This window comes from Leptonychotes weddellii, chromosome 4, assembly GCF_054177405.1.
Source record: "Leptonychotes weddellii isolate Sample4059 chromosome 4, ASM5417740v2, whole genome shotgun sequence".
Taxonomy (NCBI): Eukaryota; Metazoa; Chordata; class Mammalia; order Carnivora; family Phocidae; genus Leptonychotes; species Leptonychotes weddellii.
The window spans coordinates 58678407-58697235 of NC_138372.1; the positions used below are offsets into that span (position 1 = coordinate 58678407).

The 18829-nt window shown below is 35.0% G+C and overlaps 1 protein-coding gene across 1 annotated transcript in view; it reads right to left on the reverse strand.

Moving 5' to 3' along the window:
• The window catches only part of PIGK (phosphatidylinositol glycan anchor biosynthesis class K), a 111100-nt gene that overhangs the window by 21621 nt on the left and 70650 nt on the right, over positions 1-18829 (reverse strand). The window contains exon 10 of the mRNA XM_006744640.3: positions 17343-17427. Coding sequence (XP_006744703.1) covers positions 17343-17427 — 85 coding nt within the window. The remainder of the gene's footprint in view (positions 1-17342; positions 17428-18829) is intronic.

Consider the following 18829-nt stretch of genomic DNA (forward strand, 5'->3'; position numbering starts at 1 on the left):
AGACCTACATCCAAATTCTGGCTCTGTCACTTACAACATGGAAGACCTTAGGCAAGTTACTTAACTATTCTGTACCTCAGTTCATCCATGCACAAAATGGGAGTGATAACTTTTTTAATGGTACTAATTATTTTCTGATGATAATTATGATTAACCAAAAAATATGTTTTGCACCTACTTGCAGATGCACAACAAATATGAAAAGAAGCAGGTGAATTTAAGAGACATTTAAGGGACAGAATAAATGGGAGGGATGAATATTGTGAGAGGGAGAAGAGATAAGCAGAGAGAAAGAGAGGATGGAGGGAGGAAGGGAGAGAAGGAGGAAGGAGAGACAGAGGGAAAAAAAAAAACAACCCAAGATTCTAAAGCAACATTACTGAGAATACAGTAGCATTGAGATACCAAACATAGTAGAAGAACCCTTTAGGAAAGGGGTGAATTCTGTTAGACAATGTGTTCAATATCTAGGTGGAGCTATCATACAGACAATAAAATACTGTCTGCAACTCAAGAAGGAGATGAGAATGTGTGGGGGATCACTGGCATATAAATGATACTTGAAAACCATTATGGTAGATCAAACAGTAGGGAGTACATGTCTAGTAGGAATTTGTAAAAGGGATAGAATCCTAGAGATAGGCCTAGGAAGATATCAACATAAGATTTTCGAAGGATGTGATCAGACATTGGAGGAAAACCAGCATACAGTGATGGTTCAGGAGGAAAGAATAAAGGTTTCAGAGAGATTAACGGAAGCAAATACCACAAAGAAGTCAAAGATTAGGATGATGTGAAAATTAAGGAATTATAGTAAATTTTGTAAGAATAGTTACAGAGCAGCTGCTGGAGTACAAGCTCACTGAATAAAGTAAATTGAAAAAGAAAGAGGAATGAAGAAATGAAGAGAGCTAGTTTATTTTTTTTATTGTGGCAAACTATACATAAAATTTACCAATTTATCCATTTTTAGGTGTACAGTGGCAGTAAGTACATTCACACTGTTGTACAATCATCACCACCATCCATCTCCAGAACTTTTCATCTTCTCAAACTGAAACTCTCTACCCGTTAAACATTAACTCCCCCATCCTTCCTCCCTCAGCTCCTAGGAACCAGCATTCTAGCTTCTTTCTCTGAATTTGACTATTCTAGGTACTTCATATAAATGGAATCATACAACATTTGTACTTTTGTGTCTGGTTTTTTCTACTTAGCATAACATGTTCAAAGTTCAAGCGTGTGTCAGAATTTACTTCCTTTTTAAAGTTAAATAGTATTCCATTGTATGTATATGCCACATTTTGTTTATCTGTTTATTCACTGATAGACATTTGGGGTGTTCCAACCTTTTGGCTACTATGAGTAATGCTACTATAAATCCTGGGGTTCAAATATCTGTACATCTCCTGCTTTTAATTCTTTTTGTTATGTACTCAGAAGTAGAACTGCCGGCTCATATGGTAATTCTGTTTAAGTTTTTTGAGAAACCACCATACTGTTTTCCATAGCAGCTGCACCATTTTACATTTCTACTAGCAGTGCACAAGGGTTCCAATTTCTCCACATCCTCACCAATGCTCGTTATTTTCTGTATTTTATTTTATTTTACTTCATAACAGCTATCCTAATGTTTATGAAGAGGTATCTCATTGTGGTTCTGATTTGCATTTTCCCATTGATTAGTGATGCTGAGCACGTTTTCATGTGCACATTGGCCATCTGTATATCTTCTTTGGACAAATGCCTGTTGAAGTCCTTTATTTTTTAACTGGATCGATTATTTTTCTGTTGTTGAGAGCTAGTTTATTTTTAAAACATCAACAAAAGAGGACAGAGAAAAAAGTAAAGCCTTAAGGGAAAGCAGAACTGAGGAAGACTGTGTTAAGGACTAAAGACACCTAAGTCAATAGTGGAGAGTGTAAAGACAAGAGAGAGAGGCATTACCTAATGGAACAAGGTTCCTGACTGTGTACGCAAGGTATCCCTGGTACAATTCACACACTTCTTCCTTTGAAATGGACAGAAAAGATAAAGACTCATGAAGACACAAATGAGTCTGAAGATACAGGAAAGGAATAATGACAGTGTTTTTACCTAATGGCCTCATTTTCCTCCAGACTTAGGAGACTAAGTCATAAGCTGAGCATTAAAGGGGATAGAAGTGAAGTAGAGGCATAAAGACTGTAGCAAATATTTGTAACACATGCTATGGAAAACTGGACAGGGACCTAACTAGATATATTTAGCAGCATTTTATCCATATGAAGCAGTCTGCTGTCTTGTCATCATCAAGACATTGTCAAGACATTATTGTTCTCACTGTCATCATTATCATCATATTTCCAAAGGATGAGCTGCAAAAGAATGATTAAAAGAGGGCACCTGGGTGGCTCAGTAGGTTAAGCGTCTGCCTTCGGCCCAGGCCATGATCCCAGGGTACTGGGATTGAGTCCCGCATAGGGCTCCCTGCTCAGCGGGGAGCCTCCTTCTCTCTCTCCCTCTGTCATTCCCCCCAGCTTGTGCTCTCTGGCTCTATGTCTCTGTCAAATAAATAAATAAAATCTTAAAAAAAAAAAAAAAGAATGATTAAAAGACTTGCCCAAGGGGTGCCTGGGTGGCTCAGTTGTTTAAGTGTCTGACTCTTGATTTTAGCTCAGGTCATAATCTCAGAGTCTTGAGATCCAGCCCCTTGTCAGGCTCCATGCTAGAGCATGGAGCCTGCTTAAGCTTCTCTCCCATCCTTTCTCTCTGCCCCTCCCCGTCAAATCGCATGTGCTCACACGCACTCTCTCTCTCAAAAAAAAAAACAGAGAGAGAAACTTGCCCAAGATGGGACAGTTATTAAATGGTGAAACTTGGATTCAATTCCAGTTCACTCTATTACATTATGTTGTTTCCTAAGAAATGCTACAACAAAAACAGTTTTAAACATAAATCTTTCTGCCCTAATCTAATTCCTTCTTCTGGAATAAAATCCTAGAGGTAGAATTATTATTATTATTTACAAATACACACACACTAACAAACTATTTTTCAAAAAGGCTGTATTAACTTACAATCCCATCAGCAATTTATGAGCATGCCCATCACCCATCGCACTGCCTCTTCACCAATATCAACAATTCTCATTTCAAAAATCTTTACAAATTTGGTGAAAACTGGTATCTGTTTGTTTGTTTGTTTTTATTTTGGAATACTTACTGACTAGTGAGGATCACATTTTTCTTTTTTTAAAAAATACTCATTTATTTAAGTAATCCCTACACCCAATGTGGGGCTTGAACTCATGACCCTGAGGTCAAGAGTTGCATGCTCCTCCAACTGAGCCAACCAGGTGCCCCTCACGTTTTTCATTTCTAATACAGAAATTTAATATATCAGAAACTATGGTGACAAATTTATAGATGAACGAAATTTTTCAAACTTACATAAAGTTGATAAAATATCAGTATTGAAATATTGATCACTATTTTCAAACAGCTTTACCATTTCATTTCTCCCTTGAAAAGTGACATTTTGGAAGTGACTATCGTAAGTTATAATATAAAAGCAGAGGTTAATTTATATAAATTTAAAATCATATCCCAGTTGATATTAAAAGAACAGCACATGACCTTCAAGTAGTTTAATTTTTATTACTTGCCTTATAATTTGAATGAAAATAAATGAACAGTATATTATTTTCCATTAGACTTCCATTTTAAATTTGCAATCGTTAGGGAAAGCTCTATAAGATTTGAAAGCAATCTTAGTCCTCAGGCAGGGAGAGTGATATGGATTCAGCAACCTTTTGATGAGTTTCCAGATATCGATAATTCAATAGGCACATTACTAAAAAGGTGTCAGATTTTCTACTTGATAGACATTTCAGTCACTTTTGGTAAAGTTTAGCTATAATGAGGTAGGTATTACTGGAATAGAAAAACATTAAAATGCCAAAATTGCTACAGTAAAACAAGATGAAGAGTAATCATAAACAAGGACAAAAGAACAGAAAAATGATCTGAATCCATTTCATATAGTGGCTAGAATTGTAGAGTCTAACACAACACCTCAGAATTTAGACAAGCGAGCAGAGATTCTGATTACATATATATTTAAATATCATAATTATAAGATCAAGAAACTGGATTAGACAAATAAAAGTTTCTTTGGGCATACATTGCAAATCATTACCTGCAGTGGTCCTCAAGTTGAGGTCTTGCCCTCCATGAGGGGAGGAGTTCAGAAAAGGTGAGAGCATTGTTTGATATCATAATGACTGAGAAGTGCTAATGGTACCAGGAATGCCAAATATTCTGTGATGCTCAGACCCGTCCTGCAGAGTGAAAGAACTGTTCCACTCAGATGCCAAGAGTACTCCCAAAGAGAAACACTGCATATACCAGGGCACTATACAGACTGGTTATACTGGAAAAAAAACTTGTCCAGGATTAAAAAGGAATTAAGAAAGCACAGATGAAACAACATTTGCAAGATAACCTTCTATGTTTTAAACCGGGCCTGACAGGCCTCTCTCTAGTAAACTTCATCTTTAATGGATACAGGGCTCTATAGTAATTTTTTGAGCAGCTTGTCTGAATGAAAGAGAACAGTAAGGTTAAACTGCATCATCATCTGCATATCCATTTTGTGCAGAGATGCATTAAAAAATAGAGATCTTGCAATCCACTAATCTTTAAAAATATTAAAGGACTGTAAGGAGCCTTATAATTGAAATAGAGGGATTCAGAGAAAGCTTGGAATATGGGTAAGAACACAGTGGGGGGTAAAAGTGGATAATATATCTCTGTTAAGGCAAAGTATTCACTGATATATAACATTTGAGTAAGTTGAAGTTTTTTAAAGCATATATGGGTTTGTGCCTTTGTTTACACAGAGCCTTTGCCTTAGTGGAGGGTCTGGAATTAATGAAAAAGATAAAATTGTTTCATGCTATAGCGTCACAGATTTGAATTTCTCCCAGATCTTAAATCCCAGGAAAGCATCTACTGAAAGGTCTCTAATCAAAATGTTTAAATCATGCATATATATGGTTGTCTAATATAGAAACAGGTTGAGATAGTAAGATAAATTTAATTTCGCAAATGGGGACAATAATCATCAGGACCAAGAACAGACAGACTCATTGGAGGTTTAAATTCAGTCAGTATTTACTGAATTCACAGCATATCTTTGTTGCTTTCATAGCACAATGTAGTCAAGTGTATAAGAATACAAACTCTGGTGCTAGAATGTCCATGTTCAACTCTTGGCTTTACCACAGTTGTCTCTTGTTCCTGTAGCTAATACTTTGTTATGGTTTTGTGTCTATGTTCATGAGGGATATTGATCCGTGGTTTTCTTCTCTTGTGATGTCTTTGATATCATGGTATACTGGCCTCATAAAATGAGTTGGGAAGCGTTCCCTCCTCCTCACTTTTCTGAGATTATGTATGATTTTTTACTTAAATATTTCATAGAATTCACCACTGATGCCATGACTGTCTAGACTTTTCTTTGTGGTATGATTTTAATTTACAAATTCATTGCTTGACTTGATAAAGGTCTACTCAGCTTTTCTGTTTCTTTTTGAATCACTTTTAATATTTGTATTTTTCTAGGGGCGCCTGGGTGGCTCAGTCATTAAGTGTCTGCCTTCGGCTCAGGTCATGGTCCCAGGGTCCTGGGATCGAGCCCCGCATCGGGCTCCCTGCTCCTTGGGAAGCCTGCTTCTCCCTCTCCCACTCCCCCTGCTTGTGTTCCCTCTCTCGCTGTCTCTGTCAAATAAATAAATAAAATCTTAAAAAAAAAAAGAAATTTGTATTTTTCTAGGAATTTATCCATTTCACCTAAGTCATCTAATTTGTTGGGATAAAGGTCTTCATAAAATTTACTTAGAATCCTTTTGATTTCTAAAGGGGCTGTAGAGATGCTCCCTCTTTAATTCTTGATTTTGGTAGTTTTTTTCTATTTTCTTATTCAGGCTAGGTAAGCGTGTTACCAATTTTATCTTTTCAAAGAAACAACAAAGGGTTTCATTGACTTTTCTTTATCGTTTTTCACTTAATTTTTATTTTTAGTAAATTTTTATATTTAGTAAAGTATTGCCTGAACACTGTTATAGAAGCTAACTAGTGACATGAACTTCATAACAAAAAAATAATAGTTCCATTACTACTTCATTTCCAATTCTCCTGCCTCAGAGTTATCTATTTCTTCTGGTATTTACCTCCAATATTTCTAGATAATATACTTATACCATTATTTGACTTGTTTTGCAATCTTAGATACTGTATCTACTGATCTCCAATGCACGATAAATTTGTTCCTTGACATCATCATGCTCCCCTCCCCGGACCAGTTCTCCTCTTCTTATCTTCCTTATATATTTATGTTAAAATTTCTGGTAAAACAATCTATTGTTTCATTATTATAACTATATAACTATTGTTTGAGTTGAGCCACAAAATTCACTCTGATTTTACATCTTTTTTTACACAACTTTTTTCTTTCCTGAAATTAATAGTTACTTCAAACTCCCTGTCGGCTTTTCTCTGTAGCTATTACTAAATCTACTCTTAAGATATTACTAAACCTTCTCTTAGTATGGTTAAACACATCAGATAATTTGTCATCACTCCACTGATCCCACGGACAATCATCCTGGAGCACTCTATCATCCTGTTCCAGTTCATACTCTTCCCCCACCACCACAAGTTTTACTGACATATAATTGAACAGTCTATATTTAAGGAATACAGCTTCTATTCTATATGGCTGTTACCTGAAACTTCCTTCACCATCAATCTGGGAGTTTCACTAGCACCTCATGGTGATGGATCAATCTCTTGTGTCCTGGATGGTATGTTTTCAGGTTTTTTGGTTTATTCGTTCATTCAGTAAGTCATCCAGTAACTTCTTGAGAAAGGAGGGGAAAAAAAAGCTTTGAAACTTTGAATATCTTTCTATACCATATTTGAAGTATAATTTAGCAATGAATAGAATCTTAAATTGGAAATATTTTCTCACATAATTTGAAGACATCACTCCAATGCTTTCTTGTTTTAAGTGTTGCTACTGAGAAGTGTGATGACACTCTGATTTTTTTTTTTTTATTGTGGCCTTTTTTTTCTCTCTCTCTCCCATTCTGGAAGTTTTTAGAGTCTCCTTTTTATTTTTTACTGTTTTAAAATTTCAAAATGATGTTCCTTGGTATGAGGTCTATTTGTTTCATAGTACTGATCACTTAGTAAGCCACTGAGTTCTGGAAGAGTTTTCTTGTATTATTTCTTTAATATATCTTCCCCTCCATTTTTTCTGTCCTCTTTTTCTAGTACTTGTATTAGTCAGATGTTGGACTTCACCAGTTATTGTCTAAAACTGTAAAAGGGGGCGCCTGGGTGGCTCAGATCATGATCCCAGCGTCCTGGGATCGAGTCCCGCATCGGGCTCTCTGCTCCTTGGGAGCCTGCTTCTCCCTCTGCCTCTCTCTCTGTCTCTCATGAATAAATAAATAAAAATCTTTTAAAAAAAAAAAAACTGTAAAAGGTGTGAAATTCTACCCTGCTTCCAGGATAACAGGTTAGCCTGGAACAGTTTTATGGATACTAGCAGAAGACATGAGACTCCTGGATCAGAGACGAGGGACTTTATTACTCACGGCAGCATGAGCTTCTTCATGGTTGTGCCAGTTCTCCTTGCCTCCCAAGTCCCATAGGGACAATGCAGTATCTAGGCAGATACTATGCACGTAATAAATTTATGTAACAGATTAGGAAATCCCCAGATCAGAAAATCCTAAGCTTTTTTAAAAGATGCTGCAACAAATCTGTCCAATCTTTGCCCTACAGGGAAATATTATCTTTATCATACTGCATAGCAAACAAATCTGCCCTTTGCTCCTGAGAGAGTCACTATCTCTGTTTCCCAACTCTGTTCATTATACAAACACCTTTGACAAGAGAATACAAAACAAAAGCCTATCAGTGTCTCTGCTCACAAGATGTAGAGAAATATGAGAGACTCATATAGAACTGTCTACCAACAGTTATTCCTCCAATTTTCTTACCCTTTTTCTTTAATTTTCCTTTTGTCTTTTTGTCCTACCTTTTGAGACAGTTCCTTAATTTTGCCCTCAAAACTTTCTACTGAAATTATTTTTACTCTCATAGTTTTAATTTCCAAGGGCTCTTCCTTATTTTCTGAATATTCCTTTTCTTTATAGCATCCTGTTTCATAAATAAAATATCTTCTCATTTCCTTCTAAGGTGGTGGTAGTGTTACTAAATTTTCTTCTGTTCTATTTGCTTATTTTGATCTTTGTCTTTCAAAATAAGGACATTCTTCAACAGTCTGGTAATTCTTAGTTGTATATTCAAAGTTAGAGTGAAAAAATAAAACATCAATCATGCATTAGCAACGCTTATCAACCACTGGGCTTACCAGTAGGATAAACCAGTGCGACTTGGGTATTAAACTGGGGTCCTGTAAATGTTAAAATGTATATTATTTTTCTATTAGACTAGTGTATATTCAGGAAGTAATTCTCCAACCTTCTATCTGATAGCATATAAGCCTAGATGCCAGTGTTCTGAGAACTAAATAGGAGGAGGTCACTGGGAGTTCCTCTTTGCACCCAACCTGGTGCCTGCCTTTCCAGGGTTCTACAGTACAGATCGGCTTGCTTTTACAGGTCTCCCCCATGATGGAAGTTAGGGCTCAGCTTTTCCACTCTGCTAAGTTGGTTGGTTACCATTTGTTCAACTACATTTCTTCTTCCAATTTTTATTGCCTCTCATCTGCTCTTCTCTCCTCTTACATTTTCTTTGTCTTTTGGAGTTTATATATTTTTATGTCTTTATTGTCATTTTAGTAGAGTTTTTTAGGAAGGAAAATAAACATGTGTATTCAACTGGCCATGTTATATAAACATAGCTCATAAACATATTTACAAATGTTGGTACAAATTACTATGTTGTGCCAATGTAGACTCCTCTACAGTAGTGTGTGTGCTTTGTCATTACTGAGTATTACTACTATTCATGTCTTTGCTAACCTAAGAGATTCTTTTAAAGTGGTACTTTATGGTTGAAATGAACAATTCTTAGATTATTAATGAATAGTAACATGTTTTCATCAGTTTACTAGCCATTTTGATTTCAACTTCTGAGGCATATTTGTAGAATTCTTTGCTCCTTTTCTACTGGAGTGTTAGGTTTTTTTCATTATCACTTTGTAAAAGTGATATTTAAAGATGTTAATTCTCTGAGGAAAGTATTTTTCCACCTTGATATTTGCCTTTTCATTTTGATGTACATAAACTTTTATATTTTAGAAAGTTATATATGTCAATTTTCCTTCGTACTTTTTCCATGCTTAGAAAATCCTTACCTACAAATATTTACCAATATACTTTCTCATTAATTTGATATTTTCCATTTTTTGTATTGATCTATAAACCAATTAGAATTTACGTTTTCCATGTGTTATAAAGCAAGAATCTAGTCCTCCCCCCAAAATACTTAATCAATTGTCCTAGCATCATTTATTAAATAGTTCTTTAATTTACCACTGATCTGTGATATGACCTTCATCATTTGTGTAATCTATACACATACTGAGGTTTCTAGGACAGTGAGATGATCTATGAATTCTGCACATAAAACTTACTTACATTTTTATATTAGTGTCATTTTGTATATCTAAACAGTACAGGCCTAGATATTTTATTCATTCATTTATTCATTCATTCATTTAGTGCAAGGGGCAGGACAGAGAGACAGAGAGAACCTCAAGAGACTCCAGACCCAGTGTGGAGCCCAACACAGGGCTCAATCTCAGGACCCCGAGCTGATGACCTGAGCCGAAATCAAGAGTTGGACATTTAAACAACAGAGCTACCCAGGCGCTCCCAGGCCTAGATATTTTAGTATCTGCCAGGGCTAAGCAAAATTGATTCTTTTTTTTTTTTTAAAGATTTTATTTATTTATTAGAGAGCGAGCGAGAGAGAAACAGCATGAGAGAGGAGAGGGTCAGAGGGAGAAGCAGGCTCCCCGCTGAGCCGGGAGCCCGATGTGGGACTCGATCCCAGGACCCCGGGATCATGACCTGAGCCGAAGGCAGTCGCTTAACCAACTGAACCACCCAGGCGCCCGCAAAATTGATTCTTGACACAAAACTTTAAAAAATAAAACACACACCTAACTAGATGAGACTAAAAAAAATTTGTAAGTTAAATTATACATATTCATTTATTACTGAACTTTTCATTTCTCAGCACATTTCTAAAATATTTTACTTCAAAGAAAGCTTAAGTAACATCCGTATTTGAGACCATTCTAATATACATTCCTAACTATAAACAAATTTCTCCTTTGAAAAGATTTTTGTATCTATTTTTAAATCTTTATTTGTCATTATTTTATCACTCAATAAGCTCCACATGATGCTAATTAACTTATGTTTACAAGTTAAAGTGAAATGAACCTACTTTTAGTTCTCAAAGAAAATGTTCTCTGACACCTCTGCGTGCAATTCTTTTTACAAAGAAAAAATACCAACTTTCCATAAAAGTACCATAGTAGAGTCACGTGTTTCAAACCTTAATCTTAAATTTAAGCTATTTTTAAAAGTGGCTTAATTTTAAAATTAACATCTGTGATGTAAATATAAAATCATTTACATGGGAAAATAATCCACTTCCTTCTATATCTGTCTCAGTAACAATTTTATACCGGCTTTCCTAGTAAGCAGATTAAGAGAAAAAATAATCACCTTTATTTATTTAATTTTTTTAAATTTTATTTATTTATTTGAAAGAGAGAGACAGCACAAGCAGGGGGGAAAGGAAAAGGGAGAGGGAGAAACAGACTCCCCGCTGAACAGGGAGCCCAATGCAGAACTCCATTCCAGGACCCTGAGATCATGACCTGAGCCAAAAGCAGATGCTTAACCAACTGAGCCACCCAGGCACCCCAAATAATCACCTTTAAAGAGAAATTATCAATATAAGCATGCAAGGTTAACCAACCTACTTTCTTTGTATGGTTTTTCTATTTCTTCATAATATTTTAAGTCCTAACAAACTTCATAAATCCTTAAAAAGATTAGTTGTAGTTTCCTATATAGTAACATCCCTTGTATCAGTAAAGGAAATTTACACTTTTCTATGATTTGTAGTTTTTAAATTAATAGATTGCCTAAATTGTTAATATAATGAATCCTACAATTTGCATACGTACTCAAAAATGCTTAATTAATACTACCATTGTTGACTATGAAAGAAACCTGAAAATCATAAATAGGTTTGTCAACAAGCTCTTAGTGACCTTTGGAGATCCCTTAACTCTCTTAGCTTCTTAGCATGTCAAAGATCCTTAAGTTCAACCATCAATAGTTATCTACTTGTCCGGTGTCTACTATGTATCAGACACTGCATTTAAATGCACTTTCCAATGAAAATACTAACAAAATTCACCAATGTTTGGGAAGAATTTATATAACTTTAGCTTACAGGACTCAAATAGAAAGAAATATGGGGGAAAGGGGCAAGAAAAAAAAGTGAGAAAGTCAGCAAGGATAAAAAAAGATAGAGGAGGAATGACAACAAATAAGGAGCTGGTCTTTGCAGTGTCAATCCTGATTTCTTCCTCTAACATCGCTAGAGCTCTGCAACCATGTGCAGAGGTGGTATGTTAAGTATTAACAGATGTGCTGTGCACACCAACCATCTCCATGAGTACCAGAAGAGACTGATGCCGATCCCAAACAGCACAATATAACAGTATATCTCAGTACGTATGAATCTCTCAGTGCTGTGAAGCTATATCAACTACCCCCTATCACCTAAACTGTGATTCCACCATCCCAGGAAGGAGTGGAAGAAGGAGAAAATCCAGGGTGTGAGTGCCTATATTAAACTTTCTATCATGAGTCAAGAGGAAAGGAAAGAAAGGAAAAAGATTAGTTGATAAGAAAGTCAATCCAATTACAAGAAAATATAGGAAAAAATATATTTGCTCTACCAAATTGTGGCTTCTAAAAATCATATACGACTGTATCAACTATGCTGAGGAACATTCACATTGTTTCCAATATGTGGTGGCCACAAATATTGTATTGAGATGTATTGAGATTCTTGTATATTAGTACTTTTATTCATATATTAGCAGTACAGACTAGATTCTCATGAGTGGAACCATTAGGTTGAAGGGTGTACTGAATATATTAAATGTGAAGAGATGTTACAAGATGACTTTCTAAAAAGGTAGAAATGATTCAGATACCTAGCAACAAGGTATACATGTACCTTTTTCCTAGCATCTCTGCCAGAAATGGGTAATTTTAATTTTTAAAATATCGTTGAGCTATAATTCAGATATTATAAAATTCATCCTTTTAAAGTGTATAATCCAATAGTTTTAGTATATTCACAGAGCTATGCAATGATCACCAGTAAGTTTAGAACATCTTTATCACTCCAAGAAAAGAAACCCTGTACCCATTCAGAAGTCAGTCCTCATTTCTCCACCTCATTCCAGTCCAAGGCAACCACTAATCTACCTTCTCTTTGTATAGACTTGCCCATTCTTGATATTTTGTATAAATGTAACCATACAATATGTGGTCTTCTGGGACTGGTTTCATTTATTTAACATACCGTTTTCAAGGTTCATCCATGTTGTAGCATGTATCAGTACTTCATTCCCTTTCATCATTGAATAATATTCTACTGTATGGGTACACTGTGTTTTATTTATCCATTTATCAGTAGATGAACATTTGGGTTGTTTCCAATTATTGGCCATTATGAATAATGCTGCTATGATCATTCATGTATAAGTTTTGTGTGGATGCATGTTTTTATATACCTAGGTTGGAATCATTAGGTCATATGGTAACTCTATGTTTAAACCCTTTAAGGAACTGCCAAACTGTTTTCCAAAGGGTGATTTTAATTATTGCCAGTTTGATGGGCATAAAATAGTTCCACCAACTTTATAATGTGCACTTCCTTACTGAGTTTGAGACTCTTCTCTTTCATTCACTGGTAATTTAGGTTTGTTTTTCTTGAGCTGCTTTTCATCTCTCTTGTCTTTTTTCTCTGAGTTACTTTTTTTGCTTCTTATAAACTTCCAAGAGTTTGGGGTGCGTGGGTGGCTCAGATTAAGCATCTGCCTTCGGCTCAGGTCATGATCCCTGGGTCCTGGGATCGAGCCCCATATCGGGCTCCTGGCTCAGCAGGGAGCCTGCTTCTCCCTCTCCCTCTGCCTCTCCCCCTGCTCATGCTCTCTCTCTCTCTCTGTATCTCTGTGTCTCAAATGAATAAATAAAAAAACTTAAAAAAAAAAAAAACTTCCAAGAGTTCTGTGTATATTTTAGGTATTAACTAATTTACTACTGTCTTCTCTGTAAACATTTTGTCTTGATTTTTACATTAGTCTTTAAATGTTTTGGTATCTTGTGTTGTATAAAATATTCCATTTTTTGGAAGTGAACATATCTTCTGGGTTTTTGTGTTTATTAAAAAGTTCTACCTTACTTCCAGATTATAAATGCAGTTGCCTAAATTTTCTTCTAAAATTATTTATTTTACTTTAAGTCTTTATAGAAAATCTACATCATATACAGTATGAAACAGAAACTTAACCATTTTTCTACTGAAATGATGTATCATCTTAATCATATATTAAATGATCAAATATAATGAATTTTTTCTCTGGATTCTCTATTCTAGTGTTTTTCAAGCCACAGGTTAGGACTACTTGTTGCTTTTAAAATCAATTTAGTAGACTTTATTGGCATTTTAAAAAATACAAAATAAAGAAAATATCAGTATATATCATATATAACAAGGGTAAGTGCTTCATGAAACTTTTATTTCTTTTTTTTTTAAGATTTCATTTATTTATTTAGAGAGAGAGAGAGCACGCATGCGTGGGGAGAGGGCCTGTGGGAAGAGGGGTAAGGAAAGAATCTCAAGTAGACTCCATGCAGAGTGCAGAGCCAGACACGGGGGATCTCATGACCCTGAGATCATGACCTGAGCCAAAACCAAGACTTGGACACTCATCCGACTGAGCCACCCAGGCGCCCCTTTATTTCTGTTTTTTAACACAAACATATAAACACATCAAGGGTCATGATGCATGTAAAATGTATTTCTTATTGTGAGTTATAATAAATAAAATTTGAAATCTTCATTTCTTCCATTATATTCCATTAATGCATTTGTCTATTCCTTTGTCCCAATAGACAAATATGTCTATTCCTTTGCTCTTATGTATCTAATTCTAGTGGCTGTGTTCTGATATCTGGTAAGGCAGGTGCATCTCCCTTTTTAGCTACTACTGGATATTTGTTCTTCCACATGAACTATGTGGTCAACTTTTTCCTACCATTAAAAACATTTTTTTTGTTTCCATTCTAATTAGAATTGCTAATTCAGAAGAAATTATATTTTTATGATATTAAGTCCCCTGCAGCCCATCAAGTATTTGGTATGTCTGCTTATGAAACATGGTATGTTTCTGTAATTCTTATTACATAGGTCCTGTGGTTTACTTGTAAATTTACTCCTAAGTATTTTATAGTTCTTTTCCTTGTTGTGAAAGAAAAATTTTCCCATTTCCATTCTGAGTGCTTACTGCAAATACAGAGAAGCTATCAGTTTTATTTATCTTATATCTAGTTATCTTACCAGATTCTTTTATTAATTCTATTGTTTATAATTCGAGTTTCTTGTGTTACCCTAATCATATTGCTAGGACCCCTAAAAATGGTAAATAATTTGACAGTATAAAATGGCAACACTGAGAATCTTGCTTAGCTCCTGATTGTAAAATGCTATTTAAGTAACATACACAAGAAATTAATTACACAGAGGGACACCTGGGTGGCTCAGTCGGTTAAGCGGCTGCCTTCGGCTCAGGTCATGATCCTAGAGTCCTGGGATCGAGCCCCACATTGGGCTCTCTGCTCAGCGGGGAGCCTGCTTCTCCCTCTCCCTCTGCCACTTCCCCCTGCTTGTGCTCTCTCTCTCTCTCTCTGATAAATAAATAAAATCTTCAAAAAAAAAAGAAAAAAGAAATTAATTACACAGAAAACTGGGACCCATTCCTCTCTCTTCCATTTCTCAAGTTATTCCTCATGTTAGAGACCCTGTCCCTGCTCCTCCTCTCCTACAGCTTCTAAACTGTGCTACGAGTGAGAGGCTCTGGCTTCTGATGTCTGGGTAGTAGGGAAAAGAGGTGCTGCTGGCTCTCAGTGTACCATTAAAAATACATATCCATACATTCAGATATATGCATATATCGCACAAGGTAAGACGCTGAAAAGAGTATCAAGAAATTAAGAACGTCCAGAAAGACAATCAAGTACGAAATGAAAGACATATGAATAAATAATGTTATTTCAAATAGAAATGATACATGCTTCAAAACAGGCATGAATCAAGAGCAGAGGAAAATAGTTGCTTACAGTATAGAAACAGTAACAGGTGGAGGTTACATATATATGACAATTATGCTATAATTTGGATATATTATACATTAAAAAGCTTTTGAGGGATTGGCTGAACCTAATTGGCATATGTATTACTATTTTCTTAGAGGAAAAAACTGCTTTCAAATAATTCACTTACAAGTGAACTTTAGCAACATAACTCCTATATTTCTTAAAGACCACTTGGACAGGTGATAGTAACAGTCCCAAAGTTGTAGTACTGTCAGTAAAAGGAAATAACAAGAAGAATAAATAAGAGCCTAGTTTAACAATGCCCTTTCCTGTTTACCCCTTGAGAACAGAATTAATTTTATTCAATAAAAATAAAAGAAAATGAATCTTTTATCCTGCAAATTTCTTAAAAATTGAAATTTTGTAATTGCAGGTACTATATAATTTTTATTATAATGTTATAATTCACTGTTAAAATTAATATAGCTTCTCATATTGCCAAATATACCATAATGCAAATTTTTACCAGAGTCAAAAATTTTCATCTTTGAATTCATACAGTGTGTAATAGCAAAATGCAGCTGTTACATAAAGCATAGTTTACTGGTTCATTCATGCTATAAAAATATGACTGACATTTCATCTCGTCAACCATCCTAAAGGTTAATTCTTGTTTCCTGTTTCAGATTTTATTCCAGGTGAACTGCTCTGGGCAGATTCTATTTACCTATTCTGAACAAACCACAAACTGTTTCATTGCTCACTCTTACTGTTAAGAACATATTGACTTGCTGCCTGCTCTGCTGTTTAATTCATTTATGCTGAGAGTCAGGCATGAAGACAGAATTTTAAATGTGACATTTGCAGGCTGTTAGGTCATTTAAGCTCTGACAACACTAGGGAATTCCTGACATATAAACTGGACCTGATTACCAAACACAGATAGGCTTGCCAAAGCAGCAATTTCTGGTCATATTTTTTTTGTAATTTCTCATAGAATTTAATATTAAATTTCAATGCCAACGAAAAGATCTATATAGCCAACATTTTAAAGTAAAATCCTGTTTCTTTTAATTAGCTCAAACCAGAACTTCTTCTAACCAAATCCGCTAAATGAAAATCGTTTTGGTTGACAAAGACATATAGAAAGACTCATAATAATAATTAACAGTCACCTCAGATTCTGATATATTCTGATATTTAAGAGCTTTTATACTTTCTATAATCTATAGATTCTGAAAAATCTGGTAGTTCTGAAGGCCATGACTCTTGTCAACAGACCACTTAAAATTCTTAGATTCTGGCCAGGGCAGAGCCAGACTTTATACGCTGTCAAAGTTACACCATAAAATCTTAGTTTAAATACCTACCACACTGCCTTCTCTAAGATTACAGTTATGCAGAACGGATGATAGAGTCATTCTAATTGGAAATGAAAAAAAACCTGCCCACATGACATTTAGAATTACACTTTACAAGAGTTGATAATGGGGTAGGGTGAAGGAAGTAAGGAAAGATTGTTTTCTTATTTTAGCTACTCAAAAAAATTACACCAAATGACAATTTTTCAGCTCTTTTTCCTTGTCACTAACAAGTGCTACAGTGGTTCAAATGAAAGTTTTCTGAAATTAAGTCTTGATGTTAAGTAATGAACAAAAGATAATTTTGATTTTACCCTGTATTTTATATAAGTAAGAGCTCCACTATGCACAGCAAGTAGCCTTTTAATACTGCATTTTGAGTGAGACTTCCAACCGTATTAAGTGGGGTCTAAATAGTGATAGATGGCCTGGAATGCCTTTCAGCTATTCCACACTGATTTTGAAAAACCTAACAAAGGCAATTACTTTTCAAAGATTAAAATTCTTGTTTCTCTCCAAAGAATAAAACGGGGGAAGCAAACCTGGTGTATTATCTGAGCTACAGGAAGTTGTTCAGCATATTTCAGTGGTTCCATGAGTTCCTCATCCATCCAGTCTTTCTTATATCTGAAAAAAAGGAATTAAAAAACACACGCCTCAGGTAAATACTATCTTTAAATACGGCAAATATTTAAATATGCCAAATATGAAAACTATTAAAAATCTATACTTAATGTTTCTGAGATAATCAGTATTTATTAAAATCTATGAAAAACCACCTAGTGATAATTTTTCAGTGACGTAACTATAAGTACATTCAGAACACATTTAATTACTACATAATAAGATTAGCGAACATCATCTAATATTCTCAGATCCTGTCTTTTACTCTGGGACTTAAAAATATTTAAGAATTCCCTGTTTATAGGGCGTACTTTTTAATACAGTATTTAAAGTCTTCAAAACCTGGCTCCAACCACGTTCAACCTCCATCTCTAGCAACTCCTTCTCTATGTACCAGTCTATTGTTTCAGCCACATCCAACTACTGCTACCTGTCAGTGGGCCTTGCAGCTCTATGCCTCTTGGATGTTCCCCATTCTGTTTCCTGTTGGGACCAACCACCAATTCCTTCTTTATTTATACTCTTCTTTCAAATATAATTATTTAAACCTGTCTAGATATATTTTTCATCTCCCTGAAGACAAAAAACGTGTCTTATTCTTTCTTGTCTATCCAATATTTACTATGTAATACTCAACAAATGTTTGCTGAATGAATGTATGAATAAAATGAAGACAACAATAACTATCTGAGAGATTATTTTATATGAAAAATATTTTCTTTACTATCTACATTTACAATGAGAGGCAGAGTTGACATAATACAGACTTAAGATAGTATAAAATAGTACACAGTAAGAATAAGATCTCCCCAAATGAAGAGAATTAGAAAAAATGCTCTTTTAAAAATTATTGACCCTTTTTTGAAACAGGAAATAATCATTAGATTTTGAAACAGTAAGACTTAAACATATTTAAGCCTCCTTTACCCATTTTTTCTGTAAATTGCACAGCAACTTATCAACTTAAAAATTAAATTTTAAAAACTGAAACCTTCATTTGTCTTGAAAAATAACCAAACAAGACTGGTCTAAGTTTCTAGGGCTGCAGTTAAGGAATGTGATGATGAGAAATGTGGAATCTCTCCAGAAAAAAAGGCAGATAAACAAGGACAAAATTTTGCCTATGATTTAAGAGCTTAAAGAACCTCTTAACTAGGTAAAAGCTTGTGTATGCCTTGCAGAATTAGTATAAAAATAATTAATTTGGGGGAATTCTGAAGACTCACTCATGATGAAAAAAAACTGTCTTAAAACATTGCTTTAGAGGGGGAGCAAGATGGCGGAGGAGTAGGAGACCTGGATTTCGTCTCCTTTCAGGAATTCAGCTGGATAGGGATCAAACCATTCTGAACACCTACAAACTCAACAGGAGATCGAAGAAAAGAACAGCAACAACTCTCTCATC